This window comes from Danio aesculapii, chromosome 19 (genome assembly GCF_903798145.1).
Source record: "Danio aesculapii chromosome 19, fDanAes4.1, whole genome shotgun sequence".
NCBI lineage: Eukaryota > Metazoa > Chordata > Actinopteri > Cypriniformes > Danionidae > Danio > Danio aesculapii.
The window spans coordinates 29,505,329-29,529,260 of NC_079453.1; the positions used below are offsets into that span (position 1 = coordinate 29,505,329).

The following is a 23,932-nucleotide window of genomic DNA, read 5'->3' on the forward strand; positions in this document are numbered from 1 at the left end:
TTAACATTATATAAGACGCTGTAAAAAGCACTAGAGTTTTTTGATAGGGTTTTTAAGTATCATAGAGTGACAGATGTGAAAGTATGTTGTGGGGCTGCTATACAGGAATTATTATTAGGGATCATAGATGGCGAAATTTTGCGGGTTTTTATTTCAGCATTTTTTTAAAGCATGACGGTAAAACACAAACGTGGTTATGAATGTATTAAAACATATGCTTGTTTGTTGTAAACATTTGTAATGATGACAAAAAAAATACTAATTTGGATTAAAGATGGTTTATATAGCTCCTAAGGGTTGATGCATAGTAAAACACTTTTAAATATACAATTGTTTGATTTTACCAAAAATCTTTCTTTGATTCTCTTTTTTTATTTTATTTACATTTTTTAGATGATTTATCTAATTATTATACCTATGATCTATTACACATAAGCAATTTTAGTATAATAACAATGTTCTATAGTAATTCCCAGTTATACATACATTTTTTTTAATTGGAAGATAAAAAAGATCACATATGAGCTTAGTTTTTTTTTGTCTTTGTGTATATATGTATATTATACAGTACATATTATCATCTATAATTATATATTAAATTATCATCATTATTGCTCTTCTGGGTTTTGGCTTTCAGCAGTAACATGAACTGAACTGAACTAAACTGAACTTCATCTGTGAAAACTGAACTGAAACGGTTTCAATTTACTAAAACGTCATCTATGTTAAGCTGCTTTAAGTGCTAAAAACAAGATGAATTGAGTCTATAGAAATGGACATCACATATTCACTAGCACTGTTTGGCTGTAAATTGTACTGACTCTCACGAGAAGCTAATCATAGCATCTAGGTTTCAAAGCATGTGATTGGCTGTTCATGCGCGTGCACCCAAGAACTCAGGACTAATGCCGAAGTTTACAGAAAAAGTTGATGATTGGTGTCATGGTATCAACAAAACCTGATTGCACTGGTTTGGCTTTATCACCTCGAAAACTAATCCTGTAATCCTGACTTTTGTTCAGTGCATTTACAGATGCAGCGATTACCAACAAAGGCTCCTGGATTCACTGTTAGGCAACACAAACTTGCAGCAGTGCTTTTGGGGACATATTGAATTCTATAGTCCCAATAGCACAATCATTCACAACTGCCAGCTGTCTAAATATCGTTGTGGACCAATTGCACCAATTCATGGCAAAAGGACAATGCACCCTGCCAAAAATACCAAGAATGGTTCACAGAACATGAGGATGAATTTCTGTTAATGTATTGGCCTCCAAATGAACCTGAACTGAACCCAATCAAACATTCGTGGTCCAACTTGGAAAAGCAGGATCAATGTTATTCTGCCATTATGGAGAAGACATAGGTTGCATCTGAAATCACATACTTTCATATTATATAGTACACTGAAAACAGTATGCGTATGGTATATGAACAATATGTGAGAAGTACAAAATAACCTACTTCTGGCAAGATTCTGAAGTGTGCATCTGATGGACGCTACACTATCCCATAATACCACTTAAGAGAATTCATGAATGGAAGAAGCATTGCAACTGACGTGGGTAGGTCATGTGATAATGACAAATAGTGGATGTAGTATGTCCAATTGCATTTATATTTATCGCCATCTCTCTTCAGCCCCGCCCAGGTGCGATTCATCTGTTTCCTCAACCAATGGTAGGCCACCTATAAGCAGATGTTAGGTAGAACAGCTACACTGCACGGAAAAGTTACACACGCACATAACAAAGACCAGAGGTGAGTGAGTCTGTACCCTCCCGTCCGTGATTCTTCCTGTAAATTCTTCCTGGAATTTATCTTCTCAGTTATCAGTCACACAAATCCAGCTGTTATGGAGCAAGGTTATATGGGGTTAAGCACATAGGGTTATATGAGGATAATCGCATAAGTTGTAATTAGTTAAAAAAAGAATTAAACTATTAATGCAAGGATCAGTCTATTAATGCATAGGACAAAGTTAAAATGATCAAAAATTCCTTTACCAATGGTCATGTGGTAAATTCAAATGTATTACCTACTATTTGGGATGGAGCCATATTTCCAGTTAATCAATACCTTCCTTGGTGGTTGCTGTTTTGTGGACCAAAGTAGGTTCTACTGGTTATAATGTCTGTCGTCATAATGTTATGGGTTATCAGTGTATATTCTCAACATTAAAAATAATGCAGGTCAAAAGTTCACTCTGAGTGCCAGGTCATGTATTTAGATCTCTCCCAGACCTGAATAAACATGCCATTGAATTCATCTGCTCAGGTTGTTCTAAACAAATGTGTTAACAAGATGCCAACACATTACAGGCATCTCACACATGACCTAAAGCTGAAGACGAACAACATTTCTCCCCATCTCACTCTTGTTTTCTGGATAAGCCTCACCACAGAGGAGTGAACCATTTTCGTGTGTGTGGAGCATCGGTTAATTGATTGTTAACAGCCCACGTACTGTGAGTTATGACTGTTATATGAGGGAAGGTGACTCACAGCGAGCCCTCCTGAGAGAAGGAAAGAGGCAGAAAAGCGCTCTGTGGAAGCAGGGAACAGTGCTGGATGAGTCATCGCTCTTCCTGCATCTATTTACAGTCACTCAGACTGCCTACTGATAGATGATGCTTCACAGTAGGAAAAGGGTGGTTGTTTTTTGTAATAAGGATCACACCTTTTTACAGTGTTATCTTTCATTCACACGGTCTATGAATGAAAGTGTGTCAATGAACATGATTAAAAAATAATAATAATTAAAACAGTTAACGAATAACAATTCAAGTAATATTTTGATTTGAGAATTTGAGTAACCAAAACATCTCAGCATATACAGTCCACACAACTCTATCTTTTAAATTCATATTTTTAATAGGAAGCTATACAATATTATATTTGTGCATATACAAGACTAGTCAGTTCTTATCTAGCTTATCTAACAAAATAACTTATGATAACAGTCCAAAAACTAGTACAACCAAATTTATGTTATAGAAAGATATTAAACACAAATGAAAAAATAGGGAAAATCACGAGAAGCAAAAAAAACTGAAGTTTTAGTTAAAATTTTGTAGGTTGTAATTTTTTTTCAGCAATATTTTCAGTGAATTTACTTTTATTATCTTTCATTTTCTAAATGTATTTGGTGACTAAAATATTATTTTGATAAGTATATCTGTTTAATGAATCTTATGTTTAAATACATCAAAATACATTGCCTATTCACTGAGAATTTGATAAAAAAAATATTCATTTCAAAATGGGGTGTACTCAAATATGCTGAGCACTGTAAATGTATATATTTGTATGTATCACTTTTTTGTGTAGTTACCATCCATTTACATTATCAGTGAATGAAGAGGTTTCAATAAACGATATAACGATATAAATTATATTTAGGATATTTTAAACAAGAAATAGAATACACAGAAACACCAGTAGTTTGTATTTGCTGATACTGATTTATTGGACTTCCTTAGAGAAGATAATTTATATACATTAACATAAAGAGACAGCAAGACTGTAGATAAACAGGGTGTTGTGTATAGTAAATCTCATTTAGCATGTCACATTCAGCACAATGCAGCTGATGATAGGCAAAAATGCAGTGAGGAAATAAATACTGATATATTATTGAAAACATCCAAAAGAGACTGAGGGTGGGTTTGTGTTGGATTGTGCATATTATTGTGACAGACTCACATTTCTAGTGTTTGCAAGGCAGCGCTGTATTGCTAATCCTCAAAAATTGTTTAAAAGGGCATGTTTGGAAAAACTAGTAACTCTACTAACCATAATTGTAAACTTTAAATGAATCACAGATGACCACTTCTACATGACAACTTGTGCTCAGAACCTTCGGCATTCCCATTCAATGACATAACTAAAGATGATTTAAATATTTATGGCTACAACATACAAATGCCAATTGTAAAAATGAATCTACCTAATATGAACATATTTGGTTATTTGAAAAGACATTATATTACCGTATGTCTGTAAAACAATATTTACTTCAGAAACGTTACATGAAGGATAATTTGTGTATATGTATGTATGTATGTATGTGTGTGTATATATATATATATATATATATATATATATATATATATATATATATATATATATATATATATATATATATATATATATATATACTTTACCTGACAAAAGGCTTGTCATCACTCCCAGTTGTAAGAGCAACAAATAATAACTTAACTTCTAGTTGATCATTTGGTAAAATGGCAGAAGATAGATTTATTTGGTGAATCATCTGTTGAACTGCATCCCAATCATCACAAATACTGCAGAAGACTTATTGGAACCGACATAGACCCTAGATTTTCACAGAAATCAGTCAAGTTTAGTCAAGAAAAAATCATGGCTTGGGGTTACATTCAGTATAGGGGTGTGCGAGAGATCTGCAGAGTGGATGGCAACATCAACAGCTTGAGATATCAAGGCATTTGTGCTGCCCATTACATCACAAACCCCAGTAAAGGGCAAATTCTTCAGCGGGATAAGGCTCCTGCTTATACTTCAGCCTCCACATTAAAGTTCCTGAAAGCAAAGAAGGTCAAGGTGCTCCAGGGTTGGCCAGCCCAGTCACCTGACTCAAACCTTATTGAGCATTTCTAGGATGAGATGAAGGAGGAGGGATTGAAAATGAACCCAAAAAATCTTGATGAACTCTGGTAGTCCTGCATAAACGCTTCCTTTTCCATTCCAGATGACCTTATTAGTAAGTTTTTTTGAGTGATTGCAGAGATGCATGCAGTCCTCCAAGCTCATGAGAGTGAGACACAATATTAAATCTTTTTCCACTGTACCATGACTTTATATTCTATACTGTACATTATTTCTGTTAAGTGACAAGACTTTTGTCTAAGCAAAGTCAGACCTTACTGTCCTAATTAAGTAATTAAAAATCAAGGCATGATCATATTTTATTTTGGTAAACTAAGTGTAAATTAGAGGCCTTTGGCTTTTATATAAGCCACTTCTGACACCAAATGATCAACTAGAAGTCAAGTTATTATATGTTGTTCCTAAAACTTGGATAGGTCGACAAGACTTGACAGGTAGTGTAAATAAATATTCTTCAAAGATTTCTTCTGCTGCCTTGCAACCACTTAGAGGCTGTTCATTAGATTAATACTTTAATATATAAAAATACAAAACTTACTGTGACAATAATTAAACAAGTACAAGACAACAGATGGCACAGGTCTGACCTACTTCTTGTTTTACCAATTTAAGGCTCTTATTACACATTTCTCTAACACACAAAATATAAAAACTCCCAAATTTCTCATGGAAATAAACAAGGAGCTTTCACTGAGTTTGACAGCACTCTAAAACAGGCATTGTCAAACAGCTCATTTACGAGCTCCGCTGAACTTTATCATCCCGAGCGAGAGGGGATATTCCGCCATCACTAGAGGCTGGACTGGGCGGTTTCATTACAGGATCTGCCGGGCTTCTCACTGCATTCGGGACTCTGGTTCCCCCCTTCCGCGAGTCTTCCTGTTTAGTGGGAGTAGTTGAGAAGTTGGATGTCAGGATTCCTCCGGCCATCAAAACCCCGCCCAGAGTAAGAAGCCCCGTCCCGACCAGAACGCAAATGTGTAGGGAGTGATTGTGGCGCATGGCTTGGCGGTCCACGAACAGCAGCTCGCCCTCCCCGAAAGCTTCAATGCGGGTGGGAATGGCGTAACCCACTGTCATGACCACCAAACCCACTGTCAGGAGCACCACACCAACGACAAGAGTGACCTATGAGTGAACAAGAGAGTCTTTAGCATTCTCTAGCACCATGTATTAGTTTAACTGCAGACAGAGTGCATCATGCCTAATTTTTACAAAGCAGTAACGATTCAATACATTACAGTACATTTATGTACAGGCATTGTTGGGTAAAAAGTTCTATATTACAATTTTAGGCCTTACATTAAAAAAATACATTACTTTTTTTACATTAAAAAGGCCTTATTGTTTATTTTATTTATATAGCACATTTTATTGTGTGTGGCCATACACCCAAATTGCTTCACAATGATGAGGGGGGATCTCTCCACACCCCCACAAGTGTGCAGCATTCACTTGAATGATGCGACGGCAGCCACAGGAAAACAGCACCAGTGCGCTCACCACACACCAGCTATTGGTGAAACAGAAAGTCAGTGATGGAGCCAATTACATGGATGGGGATGATTGGGAGGCCATGATCGCTAAGGGCAGATGGTGGGAATTTGGCCAGGACACTGGGGTTACACCCCTGATCTTTACAAGAAGTGCCATGAGATTTTTAATGACCACAGAAAGTCTGGACCTCGGTTTAACATTTCATCCGAAAGACGGTGCTCACTGACAGTATAGTGTCTCCTTCACTTTACTGGGGCGTTAGGACCCACACAGACTACAGGTTGAGCACCCCTTCTGGCCTCACTAACACCACTTCCAACAGCAACCTAGTTTTCCAATGTGGTCTCCCATCAAGGTACTGACCAGGGTCATCCCTGCTTAACTTCAGTGAGTAACCAGGTTTGGGCTACATGGTGATATGGCTATTAACACAAAAAAGGTTTTCAACTTTCAAGGTTTTCAACAAACAAGGTTGCAAAACGGCATTTTTTTTTTGTATGCGGTTTCGCCGTTTGTTTACATAAAAGTATCGGGTGACTGAAACTGAAAACTCTGGCCAGGGTGAAGCTTTTGGTCAAGGGTGAGGGTAGAGTTTGGACATTACAAATTAAGTTTTCACTTCATGATGTCAGCGTGTTGGCATGATGTCACACTGTTTTCTGATTGGCCAATAAAGCTCGGTTTACAGCAATCTTAAAAGATGTGAATTAAGCAAATTTCCCACGTATTGTGTATTCTGCATTGTTCATCTGCTGGACTGTAATCCGCCTCTGTTCTCATATTTGCACTGACTTTTACGCAATTTACTCGTGAAATATACTTAATTTGGTGTTTGGTGTGGAGCATAACCGTGTCATTATTTCTGCCTGCTGTTAAAAAAAAAAGCGGTCAAAAAAACTAATATGAAAGCATGGAAAAATCTATTTATGAAAGAAAACCCATGTACATTGCCTAAGTAACAAATTTCGACCCTTTTGACAAAAAACAAACAAACAAAGCTGGCTTTAGATTATTTTACAGTCAATTTTTCAAACATTGACTGCAGGCCATCCTGATCAGGCTCGGGTTTTCACTGCTAACAACATCCTTACTTGGTAGAAACCAGCAAGTTGCAATCAATGTCATTCTTGCTTATACAAGAAGCCATATTGGACGTTCACATCTCTTTGTGTTCACATCTCTCTGTGTTGGCATTCACTTGGCTTAGAGCGCAAGTGATGACTTTCTCTAAACCAATTGTGTTCAGCAGCCAGACTAGCCCCACCTGGGAAACATCCATACACACTCATTCACACAAACACTACAGACAATTTAGCTTACCCAATTCACCTGTAGTGCTTGTCTTTGGAATTGTGGGGGAAACCGGAGCACCTGGAGGAAACCCACGCAAACACAGGGAGAACATGCAATTTTCACACAGAATAGGGATTTTAAAAATAGTTTTTTTTTTTTTAAAGATTTTTGTTAGATGTGCCATAAACTATGACAGGGAAATGAAACTGTTATCTCATTTGTATGAAAATATGTTATCTCTTAATGTGTTATCTCATGTGTACGAAAATGTTAACCACTTAACCACCAAATTGTTTTGTTTGTTTCTTCATATTTTACCCATATTTGTGTTGAAATATTCTTTTGTGTACATTTTTACACAAATAAGATATTCCAGGCGACGTGGTGGCGCAGAAGATAGTGCTCACAGCAAGAAGGTCGCTGGTTCGAGCCTCGACTGGCTCAGTTGAAGTTTCTGTGTGGAGTTTGCATGTTCTCCCCGCGTTCGTGTTAGTTTTCTCCAGGTGCTCCGGTTTCCCCCACAGCCCAAAGACAAGCGGTACAGGTGAATTGGGTAGGCTAAACTGTCTGTAGTGAATGAGTGTGTATGGATGCTTCCCAGAGATGGGTTGCAGCTGGAAGGGCATCCGCTGCATAAAACATATGCTGGATAAGTTGGCGGTTCATTCCACTGTGGCGACCCCAGATTAATAAAAGGACTAAGCCGAAAAGAAAATGAATGAATGAATGAATAAGATATTCCACTTATTTCTATATTCAGGACTGACAGCATAAAGCTTAGAATTTTCAACTTTTCATCACATCATCTAGTCACTTTTTTGTGTTTGCTTTGGCATGCAGTTGATTGTTTATATTTGTTTGACAGTTCCTAAATTTCTCAAATGTATTTTATTTTTCTATGTGCAGTCTTCACCTCAAAACATCTAGTCATTAGTTCATCACATAAAGTTGAAGGCTAAATTATTATTTTAATTATGTTAATCTTTTCAAATATTTTCCATGTGCTGTTTAATGGAGAGACTTTTTTCAACACTTTTTTTAAAACATGATAGTTTTAATAACCTATTTCTAGTTAACTAATTTAATTTGTCTTTGTCTTTTTTTATGCCTCTGATACCTTCCAGAGGCTGGAGCTCCACCGCAGTGATGATCTCTGGCCCTGGAAATCGTCCTGCTGCTCCCTCATTGAAGCGGTGCACTCTTCATAGAAGTGGTGTAAATAGGAGCGAACTCCAAATACATGAAAGCCAGAGTCCACAGCATGACCAGACCCACACACCTCAGAGCAAGAGGCCATCTCTCACACCTGTGAGTACAAGCACACATCATTCAGATCACAGACATGATCAAGAACTAATTAACAAAGATTTAAGAGTACAACTATACAAATCCATTGGGCTTAAAATTGAAAAGCTTTTCCTTCTTTATTTTTGTAAACTTTAGACTACAACAATGTCAATACAATACAATAGCTATTCACACAAAGATTAGTGAATAATAATAATTCCATACATTTATATAGCGCTTTTTCTGAACACTCAAAGTGCTTTACACATTGGGGGAATTTCTTCATCCACCACCAGTGTGAAGCATTCACGTGGATGACGAGACGGCAGCCATATTGCGCCAGACCACACACCACCCACCACCCACCAGCTGATTAGTGGAGAGGTGACAGTGATGAAGCCAAATATGATATGGGGATGGTAAGGAGGCCATGATGGACAGAGGAGAGTGGGCAAATTTGAATAGGATGCCACGGGTAAACCCCTACTCTTTTCCAAAAGACATCCTTGGATTTTTAATGACCCCAGAGAGTCAGGACCTCGGTTTAATGTCTGATATGAAAGACAGCGCTCACTAGCAGTATATAGTCCTTATTAATATATTGGGGCGTTAGGACCCACACAGACCTGCTGGCCTTACTAACACCACTTCCGGCAGCAGCCCAGCTAGCCCTGCTTAGCTTCAGTGGGCAACCATGTGAGAGTTGCAGAAAGCTAGCTGCCGAGCTAGTGAAAACAACCAAAAAACAATGTAATCTGCATGCGTAATGTGTATTTTGTGTTCCTGGACTACAAAGTCTTAAAATCTTATGATATTGCTCAAGTATATTTTTGGCATAGGTCAAAATGACCATTTCCTACTGCCAAAACATCAAAATAAAATTTTCAATTAGTAATGTGCATTATTAAGCACTTCACTTCAATCTGTCTCAGAAAATATTGCCCTATCCTTACAATCCATAAATGGACTTGTGTATGTTTATAGATTTAATATGTCATAGGTATCAGCATGACATCATTGTTTTTTTACCAAACTCAAATTTCTTTAGTAATTTTTTTTTAAGTTAGAATTTTCAGGCTTCAAAATGCAGAAGCAGTTGTCATATAAATACAAAATCAAACAAAAAGTGCTCATTAAATAATGTGTCGGTGCCCTTTGGGTAAGGGATTCATCCGAATAAACAGCAAAAATCAGTCCAAGGCACTCGAAAAACGTGGAAAAAATATTAAAAAGTCTTTGTAGACGTGGCTTTATTTAAAACTGCACCTACGCGTTTCAGGCAAACAACTGCCTTCATCAGTTCTGCCTTCAAAAGTCAGTTGTTATATAATTTAAGATAAAAAAATTGTTTATAATTTAAGTCTGTGTTGTGTAAATGTAAAGTCACCATGTCACCATGAAAGCAAAACAGATTTTTTTTTTTGGAATATTGCTGAATTATTTAGTAAAAGTAAATAAGTAAGGGTTTATTTACTGTATATAGTACCTTTCCCAGACATTGAGTCACAAAGTGCTTTACAACAAGAGCAAACAGGTAAAAGAACACATATCAATACAAGAAAACATGGTAAAACATATTAAAAATACTAATACTAAAAATACTTATAAAAATACAAATACAGAAACACTAATACTGTTAATTAAAAGCTTGACCAAAAAGAGGCATCTTTAAATGCTTTTAAAAAAGTTCAACCGATCCCAGATTTCTCAGTGCTATAGGGAGAGAGTTCCAGAGCCTTGCAGCCACCACACAGATGGCACGGTCACCTTTAGTCCTAAGACAAGTTCTACATGGTTGACTACGGAAAATATTAGAGTGACTACGAAAAACTTCATCTCTTCTCTTTATTGACAAAAGGTTGTGATCAACCTGTCATTAACACACCAAATCCACCAATAGCAAACCACCAACCACCTAAATCTTTCCTTGCTCAAGAAAACATTTCACTCATCTTAAAATACACTTAGTCTTTACTTCTCATTATCTTGAATTATATGCAAATAATTAGTGCTGCACGATATTGGAAAAAAATAGACATTGCAATATTTAGTTTTTCTGTGATCCATATTGCGATATGAAAATAATTCCACATGATAACTTTAGTAACTCTATTTGAATAATATAATTCACCATTTTACTTTGACTGAGGTACTGTAGGGGACATGCATTTGCATAAAACATACATAATTACTCAAAAATATTAAATTAAGGCACGGATGAAAACAATAAGCAATGATAAAACATAAAATAAATCATTTTTAAATAATTTCACATGTAAAAAAAAAACAAAAAAACACTGCATATACTCTTCATTCTATAAATAAACAATCATTCTGTTAAAATTGCCAACTTTATAATTTCCCGTGCCCAAATTGTTTAAATTCACTTGAAATCTTTGTCACAGGCCTTGAAAACACATCACAATAAAAATATTTCACACTATTATAATAGGGGTAAACTTTGCAATCATGTGCTTTGAACTATAGTTCCTGGTTAATATTATTCCAAACCTGACAGATCCTTGCGATGTGACTTTTGCAGATTCACACATTGCGATATCGATGCTGAAATAATATATTGTGCAGCCCTACAACTAATAATATTCCTGCAATTGTAAATACTGTATACCTGTAACCTTAAGTCATCTAAGCCCATTTCTGCTCAGCCTTTTCATAGAGCCTTGATCAAGTATTGACAATAGTATAAAAAAATTCATCCAAGTCTCTTTATTGACAAAAGGCTAGGATTACCCGTCAATCACACACCAAATCCACCAACCATCTACATTTTTCCTTGCTCAAGAACACATTTCACTCCTCATAAAATGCACTTAGTCTTTACTTCTCATCATGTTGAGTTATATACAACTAAAATATTCCTGCAATTTTAAATCTACCTGTAACCTTAATTCATCTAAGCCCGTGTTTTTTGCTCAGCCTTTTCATTGATCAAATATTGGCAACAATCGTATAAAAGCTTAAGCAAACATCAGCGCTTTGTTTATTAATTCTCACACCCAGTCGTAATTTTTTTTATTTTAGCTTTCATGTTTAAATCTCAGCATGCCTACAACATCTGATGTTGATGTATTAGAAGTGAAAAACCACCCACTGATGCTCTCTCACTGAGACATCAACACTCTGTCATTCTCACTCTCAAAAGCATCATTAACTGCATTTACACAAACTGGATAATACACAGCAGAAAATTACAAAGAGTCAAAATAAAAAATTCATGTTGCCAAAAAAAATGTCTTTAAACAGCTATGAAAAAATTACAGTGTTAGTTTAAATAAAAAAGATAAAACAATCTCTAATAAATTCTAATAAGTGTCAATATGTTATCATTTATGCCATTTCAAACCACTGACACTTCATCTTCGGAACACATACAGTATTAAGATATTTTAGGTGGAATCTGAGAGCTCCCTTGTTCTCCATAGACAGCAATAGGGTTGCGCGATTTGGGGAAGAAATCTAATTGCGCTTTTTTTTTACAGATATTGCGATTTCAATTTGATTTAATTTTGTAGTCAAGCTTCAGCTCAATATTCTGTATTGTAGCATCTAAGTGTTAGTTAAAAAAGGAGCTGAAAAGATATTAACTAACTCCAACTTTTATTCAAATTTGTTTATAACTATTCAAAAAAATAAACATAAATTTTTCTCTAGAGAAATGTAACTTAAATTCAACAAACGGACCATCAAAATCAAGTGTGACCGACTTTTTAGCAAGACACTCCTCATTTAGCCTTTTTTAGGTGCTGGTTGTTGTATTTCCTCCTGCCATGGCAACAATTCTGCAACGGCTCTTACAAATGACCTGTTTTTCTTCTTTATCTGTGACTTTGAAACCAAAATGTTTCCATATTACCATCATCCCATCGACCGCGCTTTCCTGGTTGTTTGTTTCATTGTGGGCTTTCTGCATAGTTTGTTTGCAATTCTTTCATTGTATTTTATATCGCAGCCTCTTGCGATTAGCAATGTTTCAAATCACGATTGCAATTCGATTTCGATTAATCGCACAGCCCTAGATAGCAAGGTTCCCATTCAAAGTCCAGAAAAGTAAAACATTTTAAAAACAGACCAAATGCCTTCTGTGGTTCAGTCAGAATATTATCAAGCTAAAAGAATAATTTAGTGAATTTAATAAAATATCTTCATTTGTGTTCAGAAGATGTCTCAAGAGTTTTTTTTCATGGAATAATATGGAGGGTGAGTAACTATTCGTTCATTTTCTTTTCGCTTAGTCAATTTATTAATCCGGGGGCATCACAGCGGAATGAACCGCAAACTTATCCAGAATTTGTTTTACGCAGCGGATGCCCTTCCAGCAGCAACTCAACACTGGAAACACCCATACCCTCTTGCATTCACACACATACACTACGGCCAATTTATCTTACCCAATTCAACTATACCACATGTCTGTGGGGGAAACTGGAGCACCAGGAGGAAACCCACGTGAACACGGGGAGAACATGCAAACATACACAGAAATGCCAACACAGAAATGCCAACAGACCCAGTCAGGGCTCAAACCAGCGACCTTCTTGCTGTGGGGCGATCATGCTACCCACTGCACCACTGTGACACACAGTGAGTAATTAATAATGTAATTTTCATTTTTGGGAGAACTTAAGACTTTAAGATACCACTTTAAGTGCATTTATTGTTAGGTTTGGTTTTGAGATCTGATAACATTTAATCTCAATTTTAAGGTAAAAATACAGTTAATTAGAGTATTTCTTTTCTGAAAATGACTGGAATATATTTATTGAATTTGACATTTTCTACAATGTAATTATCTAAATAAATAATCTTTGACTGTTTGAAGACACATTATTAGTACTACAGTGCATCTGGAAACTATTCATAGCGCTTTACTTTTTCCACTTTTTTATGTTACAGCTTTATTCCAAAATAGATTGAAATTGTTACAAATTTATTAAAAATAAAAAACCTGAAAAATCCCATGTACAGAAGTATTCACAGCCTTTGCCGTGAAGCTCTAAATTGAACTCAGGTACATTCTGTTTCAATTAATCATTCTTGAGAAGTTTCAGCAGCTTAACTGGAGTTCACCTGTGGTAAATTCAGTTGATTGGACATGATTTGAAAAGGCATACACCTGTCTATAAAAGATCCCAGGGTTGACAGTGCATGTCAAAGCCCAAACCAAGCATGAAGACAGAGGAATTGTCTGTAGACCTGCGAGACAGGATTGTCTCGAGGCACAAGGCTGGGCAAGGTTACAGAAAAATTTCTGCTGCTCTGAAAATTCCAATGAGCACAGTGGCCTCCATCATCCGTAAGAGGATGGTGTTTGGAACCACCAGGCCTCTTCCTAGAGCTGACCAGCCATCTAAGCTGAGTGATCGGGGGAGAAAGACCTTAGTCAGGGAGGTGATCAATAACCCGATGGTGACTCTGTCTGAGCTCCAGCGTTTTTCTGTGGAAAGAAGAGAACCTTACAGAAGGATAACCATCTGTGCATCAATCCACCAATCAGGCCTGTATGGTAGAGTGACCAGACAGAAGCCAAAATTCTCTGGTCTGGTGAGACTAAAATTGAACTCTTAGGAGTGAATGCCAGGTGTTACATTTGGAGAAAACCAGGCACCGCTCATCACTAGGCTAAAACCATCCCTACAGTGAAGCATGGTGGTGGCAGCATCATGCTGTGGGGATGTTTTTTAGCAGCAGGAACTGGAAGACAAGTCAGAATAGAGGGAAAGATGAATGCAGCAATGTACAGAGACATCCTGAATGAAAACCTGCTTCAGAGTGCTCTTGATCTCAGACTGGGGCGACGGTTTATCTTCCAGCAGGACAATGACCCACAGCACACCACTAAAATATTAATGGAGTGGCTTCACAACAACTCTGTGAATGTCCTTAAGTGGTCCAGCCAGAGCCCAGACCCAAATCCTATTGAACATCTCTGGAGAGATCTGAAAACGGCTGTACACCGTCGCTTCCCATTCAACCCGATAGAGCTTGAGAGGTACTGCAAAGAGGAATGGGCAAAAATTCCCAAAGACAGGTGTGCCAAGCTTCTGGCATCATATTCAAAAAGACTTGAGGCTGTAATGGCTGCCAAAGGTGCATCAACAAAGTATTAAGCAAAGGCTGTAAATACTCATGTACATGTGATTATTCAGGTTTTTTTTATTTGTAATACATTTGCAACAATTTCAAAAAATCTTTTTTCATATTGTCATTATGGGGTATTGTGTGTAGAATTTTAAGGAAATAAATGAATTTAATCCATTTTGGAATAAAGCTGTAACATAAAAAAATGTGGAAAAAGTGAAGCGCTGTGAATACTTTCCGGATGCACTGTATATAAAAGAAAACACAAACTCAAAACACGCACTGTGGCAAATCCAAAGAACCAAAAATAATTAGTTTTAATTTCCTTATTTTTTCCCTATCGATCCAGATCTCATAGTTTCAATTACACTTGCACAATAAACTACAGCCTTAAGTTTTAGATCAAAAATGCAGGTTATTTGCTTTCATTTAAGCTTAATCAAGCCCTTTATATTCTGAATTCTCTGGAGGTGCGGTAAAAGGTTCATTAACAAAAACTGAATTTTAAAATAATGAACACAGGGGTTTAAAACAGAGTAATGCAAATTAGTTCATAAATCATGTGCAGATTAGTCGTTCATATGCAAGTCAGGGTATACATTTGGGGTGGTTGTGTGGCTGCTAATTAATACACCCCCAAGGAAAATGAAAGAGCGTTATGTACACATTATCTTTTAAATTTAAACATTACAAGATGAAACTAAAATGTTGTTCTGTGCTCATACAGTAGACTTAAGCATTTATCCTGAAATCAAAGTGGACTGATCATGTAACCATAGTAACAATGCCAGACTGCAAAATCATCAGATGATTACTGTATATCAGCTAACTTAATATTGCACTTACCACAAAATGGGCTCATTAATGACAAAAACCCTAGAAAGGACGTTTGGCTAACATGATCAGCAAGAAAACTAAAACTCACTAAATAAGAAATGCAATAATAAAAGTGTTCACATTGATGCAAGCTAGCCGGTTTATGCATTCAGGGAACAAGCATTCACAAACGTTTACATTATGCGGAACACAAGCATCTATAGGCTAACAAGTTGAGGATGACTCAACCCACCATGGCATATTTATAACAGTTCTTCTGCAGCAAATATTAATCACACGACGTAGATCTGCTTCCCTGACATTCAAAACACTCAAGACATTTTCATATATATCTGCACGATCAAACCGACGTCTTATAAGCGCATATTTATGCAAATAGGTTTGTACAGAGCCGTTGCATTTACTGCGATTAAATCAGGCGGATCCGGAGATGCTGAAATATTGGCGACAGCAATAAACATGTCAATAAACGCAAAGTCAATAAAGAGGATTTAACGAGTCCGCGTAATTATATAAATCACAATGGCAACCTACATTAAAATGCCACACGCAAAGGATATTGCAGATACAGTACGTCGCTATTAAAACTCATTTAAATGACATCATATTATTTACACATTTGCATAGTTCGTTTATGATTCGGCGCTCGCAAGCACAACGAAGAAAAGGTTTCTTGTTATGATTATTATTATGAGTATCAAATAGGTCAAATAAATCAGGTTACTACCTAATGTTCAGTAATCGATCCTTGTTGCTTGTTTTCGTGTCTTCATCAGCCAAAGTTTACATTTGCTGGAGTGCGCAAAAGGCGCATGCGCGACTGTCTCCACAGTATTTGCACCATATGTATATATGCTCGCTCTCGTTTTGTTTACAAATTGTGACATCTGCATGACAATTATAATAAGTAATACACAATGAATCACATTTTAGATGTTATTAGATGCCTACTGTACATGACTCCCCTTCGCAACTGCAAAAACCTTATTTGTCTGTTTCTTCTTAACTGAGCCAAACTGTGTGTCCTTATTTATTAATTTATTTATTTATATAATCATTCATTCATTCATTCATTCATTCATTTGAATGAAAAAAATAATTATTTAAATAGAATTTAGTATTATAGCCCAATTTTTTTGTTTTTTCTCTTACATTAAGGTGTATATTTGTTCATCCCAATAAATGTTTGATTATTTGCTTTAAGCTGATTTTCGATTTACTTGTTAAGTTTTTATTAGTTAAAAGTATTATTGTTAAAAATATATACAGGTGAAGTCTAGAAGTCTGCCTTCAACTGTATATTTTGGTCAGACTTTATTTTAATGATATAATGACAACAATTCTTGCTATAAGGAACCATTTCCCTTTTCAATTTGCTGCTTAATAATAGTAAGGTAGTTGTTAAGTTTAGGTATTGGCTAGGAATTGTGATATAGAATAAGATCATACAACCCCAAATCAGAAACATTTCATTTCAAATAAACTTATTGTTTAATGTGTTCCTCGTGATTTTTTTTTATATATTGTTTAAATAAACACGTATTCCAGTTTTGGTTCTTGCAACACATTTCAAAGAAAGTTGGAACAGTAAAGCATTTACCTCTCTGTAATGTTGCCATTCCTTTTCACAACACTTAAAAGATGATTAGGGACTAAAGACACCAGGGGATGAAGTGTATAAGGTGTAATTTTGTCCCATTCTTCCTGCAAACAAGTCGTAGAATGGACAACAGTGTGATCTTCGTTGTTGCATTTTGCACTTCGACATGTGCCACACATTCTCTATTGAAGACAGGTCAGGACTGCAGGCAGGCCAGTCAAGTACCTGTATCCTCTTCTTTCACAACCAGTACTTTGGAATATGTACAGAATATGCTTTTGCCTTGTCTTGTTGAAATATGCATAGGCAACCCTGGAAAAGAAGGCAGCATATTGTGCTCCATAATCTACTTTTTAGCATTTTACGGTGCCATCACAGTGCAAGTTACCAAGCGCACAGACATAACCCATTACTATGACAGACCCTGGCTTTTTTGTCTTGATGACCCTTTTCTTCTTTGATCTGGAGCTCACGGTGTCCATTTCTCTCCAAAAATACGTGAAATACTGATTCATCTGACCACAATACATCTTTCCATTGTGTGATGGTCCGTCCCAGGGGCTTTCAATCCCAGAAAAGTCAACGATGCTTCTGAACACTGTTAACATAGGGCTTCCTTTTGGCACAGTGCAGTTTTAACTGCCATTTGTGGATGTAACGGACTTGAACTTGACAAAGGTTTGCCAGAGTAGACCTGAGCACATGTGTGGTGATATCACTCACAAATTCCATCTGAGAGATCGGAGATCATAGTAATTCAGCTTAGGTTTGCGTCCTTCTCCTTTATGCACTGAAGTTCATCCAGATTCCTTGAATCTATGAATTATGTTATTTACTGTTGAAGGAGAAATATCCAAACTCTTTCTTTGAGGAACATTTTTTTTAAACATTTCAATAATTTTGTCACGTATTTATTGGGAAAGTGGTTATCATCGGCCCATCTTTGCTCCTAAAGGACTAGACCTATCTTGGATGCTCCTTTTGTATCAAATCATAATTACAATCACCTGTCAACATCACCTGTTTCAAATCACAACATTATTTAACCAATTTACCTGATTACTAGCCCTAAATTGCTCCTGCCCCAAGGAGTAGATGTATATTTACAAATGAAATTAAGTTGACCAGACAAAACAGGAAATATTTTGTGTTCATATTGTCTTTAAATTTGGAAATCACTACTTTCTTTTTTTATTTACGTTTTCCATACTGTCCCAACTTTTTCTGATTTGGGGTTATACTTAATAAATACCAATATACAGACAATTTCTCAATAATAAAGAGATTATTATAATAGTTACTTAAGCTAAATTATAAAAAAAATTGTATGCTTTTAAAAAACATTTACATGTACACTATGAACAATAACAGTAATTAAATACATTTGGACACTTTGATTAATCAATATATTGATCTGAAAATATGTGAGTTGCAGTATTGTATTGTCCTTGTAAAAAATGAAGAATTTTATTTTTTAAGGGTTTTAAGGCTTTCATTTTAATAATATCCTAAACTATCATTGGCTGTTATGCTTTTATTGCTTTCAAGCATGAAATTTGAAAGTGTTTGTCATAACGCAAAACTTAGCATTGTATAGTATGGTAACTGAAGACAAAAACTAGAATAATTAGAAAATAGAATTGGTTTTTGCTCCCTGTCATAAACTTGGAGAAATATTATTAAAAATTCCTCAAAGTTTTAAGTGCTCTCAGAGCATTTGTTAGCAATATTGCAACACCATCAGCCACGTTCAAGGTTGTGCATCTATTATGAGGCTCTGAAAGACAAAAATTACATTTTCACAGAAATTCCACAAACTCTTCAAGTAGTTCTATGCCTGCTCATTATGGCTAACCTTGGGATATGTTTTGTGGTTCGGAATGTGTAGAAAAGTGGATGTCCTCCAGTGACAGGTTACGCACATGTTAACACACAAACTCTTGCTTCAGTCAATAAGGGTTACATGGTGACACAAACAGAGGCATTCAGTGCTTTAAAAAGGCTTACATGCAGAAAGACACATCTTTTCCATGTAGATTTGAATATGAAAGCGTGACAAAAGCCACTGAAAATATGAAACATGTATTTGAGTCAATCATGGCAAACAATGCTTTGCTTTTATTATTATCAGTTAAGTAAGCATTGCTTCTCATTGTCATGTTGCACATATTATGGTTGGTTATAAAATTATCTATTCTCTGCAGAATCATTAACTGTTTTATAGTGGTACTGTAAATGAATGAATGAATGAATACATACAAATGGAAAATAATACTTTATTACTTAATATATTAAAAATAAATAGTCAAAAAAGATTTTAAAATGTTTACATTCGTTTTTTTATATACAAGTCTGATAAAATTTTAAAACATTGTTTCAAGTGGTCTCTTAATGTTTTTCACATCTGTAGCTATATATAACAATGTAATAAAAGTAATTAAAATGAATAATGATAAAAGTAACAATAAAAGTAAAAGTAAAAAGTAATTATAATTTACAGGCCATCTGGTAGTGTTCAATCTCACTTTCACATTTGGTGCTGTTTGACTGTTTATTTTAGGCCCTGCATTTAGCATATAACAATTAGCCCTGTCTATGGTGCTGAATTGTGTTCCAGTATTGACAGCTGTCTTCATCCCACAGATGTACTATGCTAAATAAACTAGATATAACTCATTTTCACTAGACGTCTTGGTATAGAAAAACAAAATGCAGACTTTTTTTCCAGTCTTTTTTCACCAGCTGTCTCCTACCTTTCTTCATCCACACAGGACGTGAATATTTTAAGTGCGGGGGCGAGCGGCGGTCCTCGAGCGCGCCGATAATGTGCTCATTATGTCGGTGAGGCGGCGAAGCATAAACGCTATCATGGCAATGCCATCGTTTCCCCCTCACCCGTGATAGACGACGCGTTTACACGGCTGGCGTCGTGTGGAGAAGCCAACCGAGTTCAAAAAGTCAAGAGACGCGTCTCCTGATGGAGCGGGACCCTGACAGTCCGCCCGCATAGCCAAAATGGAGATGTTACATCATCTTAATGGTCAAACAATGGGGCGTTGCGATGAATAATACATGTCATCTCAGCCTAAGCCGAGAATGGTTCTTCGGAAGGGCTGAGGTAAATCCCGCGTCCGAATATGCAATAGTATGCAAAAAGATGGATGTCAGAGTACGGAGCGGTCTTGATACACTTAGTGAACAGTCCTGTGTGCAACCAGAGGTAATTGTGCTATTATATGAGGCAACTGGAGCTGAGAAGGTGTCGAATTTGTAAAGTTGGAAAAGCTGAAATATGGTGGTTAAAATTTTCACCGGGAGTCATGGGGGCAGCAAAAATGTTTTATGAAAAGTATTTATTAAAAGTGTCAGAGTTTTAAGTTATTATGTTTATTATACTTAGTGTAATTAGAAATGTTGCCATGATTAGCCAGTTGTGGAAAGAGTACTGAAAAATCATACTTAAGTAAAAGTACCATTACTTGCCTAAAAATGTAGTGCAAGTAGACCTTTAAGTAGACTATTCAAGAGTAGTGATTATTATGCTGTGAAAAGCTGATGCATTTACATGTAATTTGTGGATGTGTGTAAACGTAACATTCTGTAGTGCATTTAGTTATTGCACAGGAGGCACATAATGTCATTAGGTTAGGTCGTGACGTCAGGTGACCAAAATTCAATTCCAAGGAAAAAGTTATTTTGATTTCCAATAACGAAGCCAAATGAGGTTGATGTTTAGTTAATTTTAGGTTGTGTTAGAAAGTTACCAAAATCCAAGGTTGAGCTAACATCTTAAACCAACATCATATTGACGTCAAATACTGACATTTATTTGGCAGGTATGGCAACCAAAACCCAACATCTGATAGACGTCATAGTAGTCACGTCTACACAACATCAAGTTGTAGCATCATTAGACGTTGATATTTGGTTGATTTTGAGTTGGTTGTTGGACATTGATGTCGGCCTGACGTTGAGTTCTGATGTCAACACGATTTTCATTCCTAAACAAAATGCAACGCTGACACAACGTTGGAGTATAACGTCAATCTGATATTATGTTGACGTCTTGTGCCTGCTGGATGTTTCAGGCCATTTTGCTCATCATACAGTAAACATCTGTCATCTCATCAGTAACATGCATCTAAACAGACTCTGGGTTAATGCATGTAAAGATTTTGGATATATTCTTGTACACTTTTAATGCTTCTAAACAATTATAAATCGCCCATGTCTTGAGGTAGTTTATTATGATGGGATCTACCTTATATGTGCAATTTGACTGGAGAGGAATCACAGGACTGATTGTTCTAATCCCCATGGACAAAAAAACTAAAATAATAATAATAATAAAGTAGTGACTGCAGGCTGAAGGAAGGTAGTGGAGTTTAGGAAAAGTACTAGTACTGCACTAAAAATGTACTGAAGGGAAAGTGAAAGTGCACATTTTTAAAACTACTTACTGTATTACAATTCCTGAGAAAAACTACTCCATTACAGTAATTTGAGTCTTTGTAATTTGTCACCATTGTCATTAACTCACTTCACCACACAAATTCTGAAAATAATAATAATATTTGTGAATTCTATTACAATTCAAGGTAAATAGTGATACGGGGTATATACATTTTTGTTTTTGTTACAGGGTTATCGATCATTAATCTAGGAGAAATGTTAATAAATTAATATACAATATTTATTTTGTCAGACAGACGGTTACTCCATGCTGGAAACACTTTGTCTTTATAGAAATATGTTTTATAATAATCTTTATCAGAATAAAAAAATAAACCAAGAAATATTCATTCATTTTCCTTCGGCTTAGTCCCTTTATTCATTAGGGATCGCCACAGCGGAATGAACCGCAAACTTATCCAGCATATGTTTTATACAGTGGATGCCCTTCCAGCTGCAACCCAGTATTGGGAAACACACACACACACTTATTCACACACATACACTACGGACCATTTAGCATACCCAATTCACTTATTCTGCATGTATTTGGACAGTGGGGGAAACCGGAGCACCCAGGGGATATCCATGGCAACACAGGGAGAACATGCAAACTCTACACAGAAACCCCAACTGGCCCAGCCGGGACTCGAACCAGTGACCTTCTTGCTGTGAGGTGACAGTGCTAACAACTGAGCCACCGTGTCACCAGAAATATATTGTGTTATTTATAAAAATGCAATATTTTTCACATTTAACAGTAAAGCGGAATATGGGGAGTTTAAATAGTTTCCATTTTGTGTTATGTATTTTACGATAAGAGTTTCACTTGCCACTGTGGAGTTGTATATAAAAGTATATGTACATTAATTAATGATTTTATTTCTTCTCATGGTTAAAGAGACATCAAGCTTATAGAAAATACCATATTTTATTGTATTGATTTTTTTTTTACTTTTACAATTACATTTATTTTTTTTTTACATCAGTTAACAAACACTTTTTTCCAAAGCATCTTACCAACGAGAAAGGCATCAAGTGACTTATCATAAAGAGGCAATAATCATAAAAGTGCTACAATTATAAAATACAAAAGTGTAGTGGAGGAATAAATAAGGGTTGAGAAGCAAAGAAAGAAAATAAGTCTTCAGGCTTACATTTAGCATTGGTGTAATTGTGGAGACATTCTGTCTAACTTATAATAAAGTTATATCTCTTATGACTTTAGTATAATGGCATTAAAAAGTCAGTTTATTCAATTTAGAAATGTTGATGAGAAAAGTTATGAAATTATGAAAAATTATGGTAGGAGATATATATTAAGCAAAAAAAAACTATTTCTCTTCAGGGTAAAATCTAACATTTTTTAAAAAGTGGCTATACATTGTCAACTTTATTATAAAGTTATATACTGTATACAGTACAGGGTTTGGACAATCAAACTGAAATGCCCGGTTTTAGACCACAATAATTCTTTAGTATGGTGTAGGGCCTTCTTTTCTGGCCAGTACAGCATCAATTTGTCTTGGGAATGACCACCACAAGCCCTGCACAGCAGGCCAGAGGGATTCTGAGCCATTCTTCTTGCAGAATAGTGTCCAGGTCACTATGTGATGCTTGTGGAGGAAAAAGTTTTCTGACCTCTCCTCCAAAACACCTTAAAGTGGCTCAATAATATTTATATCTGGTGAATGTGCAGGCCATGAGAGATGTTTAACTTCACTTTCATGTTCATCAAACGCCTCAATGTCATCAGTCTTACTGTGTATATTGGTGGATTATCATCCTGCTCCATGGCACTGCCTTTACAATGTTTAAAACATTGGGTGCACATGGTCCTCCAGAAGGGTTTGGTAGTCCTTGGCAGTGACACACCCATCTAGCTCAAGTATTGGGCCTAGGGAATGTCAGGATATTGCAGCCCAAACCATTACTGATCGACCCCCATGCTTTAGTCTTGGCATGCAACAGTCTGGGAGGTACGCTTCTTTGGGACTTCTCCACACTGTAACTTTCCTGGATGTAGGAAAGACAGTGAAGGTGGACTTATCAAAGAACAAAACATGTTTCACATCGACCACAGCTGAAGTTTTTTGCTGACATTACCCTTGATACCGTGGCTCTTGATACATCACAACGACTTGCTGTCTTGGTTAAAGATGTGCCAGTGAGACGCACACCGACAATTTGTCCTCTTTTGGACATATGTCACCCA

General features: G+C 36.2%; 1 protein-coding gene across 1 annotated transcript; it reads right to left on the reverse strand.

Moving 5' to 3' along the window:
- Positions 1-4,919: 4,919 nt before the first annotated feature.
- On the reverse strand, positions 4,920-16,477 carry nrsn1l (neurensin 1-like). Its single transcript, XM_056480179.1, has 3 exons — positions 16,393-16,477; positions 8,560-8,748; positions 4,920-5,780 (listed from the first exon to the last, which is right to left on the reverse strand). Exons 2-3 carry the CDS (start codon positions 8,737-8,739, stop codon positions 5,388-5,390), a joined length of 573 nt encoding a protein of 190 aa, XP_056336154.1. The 5' UTR covers positions 8,740-8,748; positions 16,393-16,477; the 3' UTR covers positions 4,920-5,387.
- Positions 16,478-23,932: the final 7,455 nt, after the last annotated feature.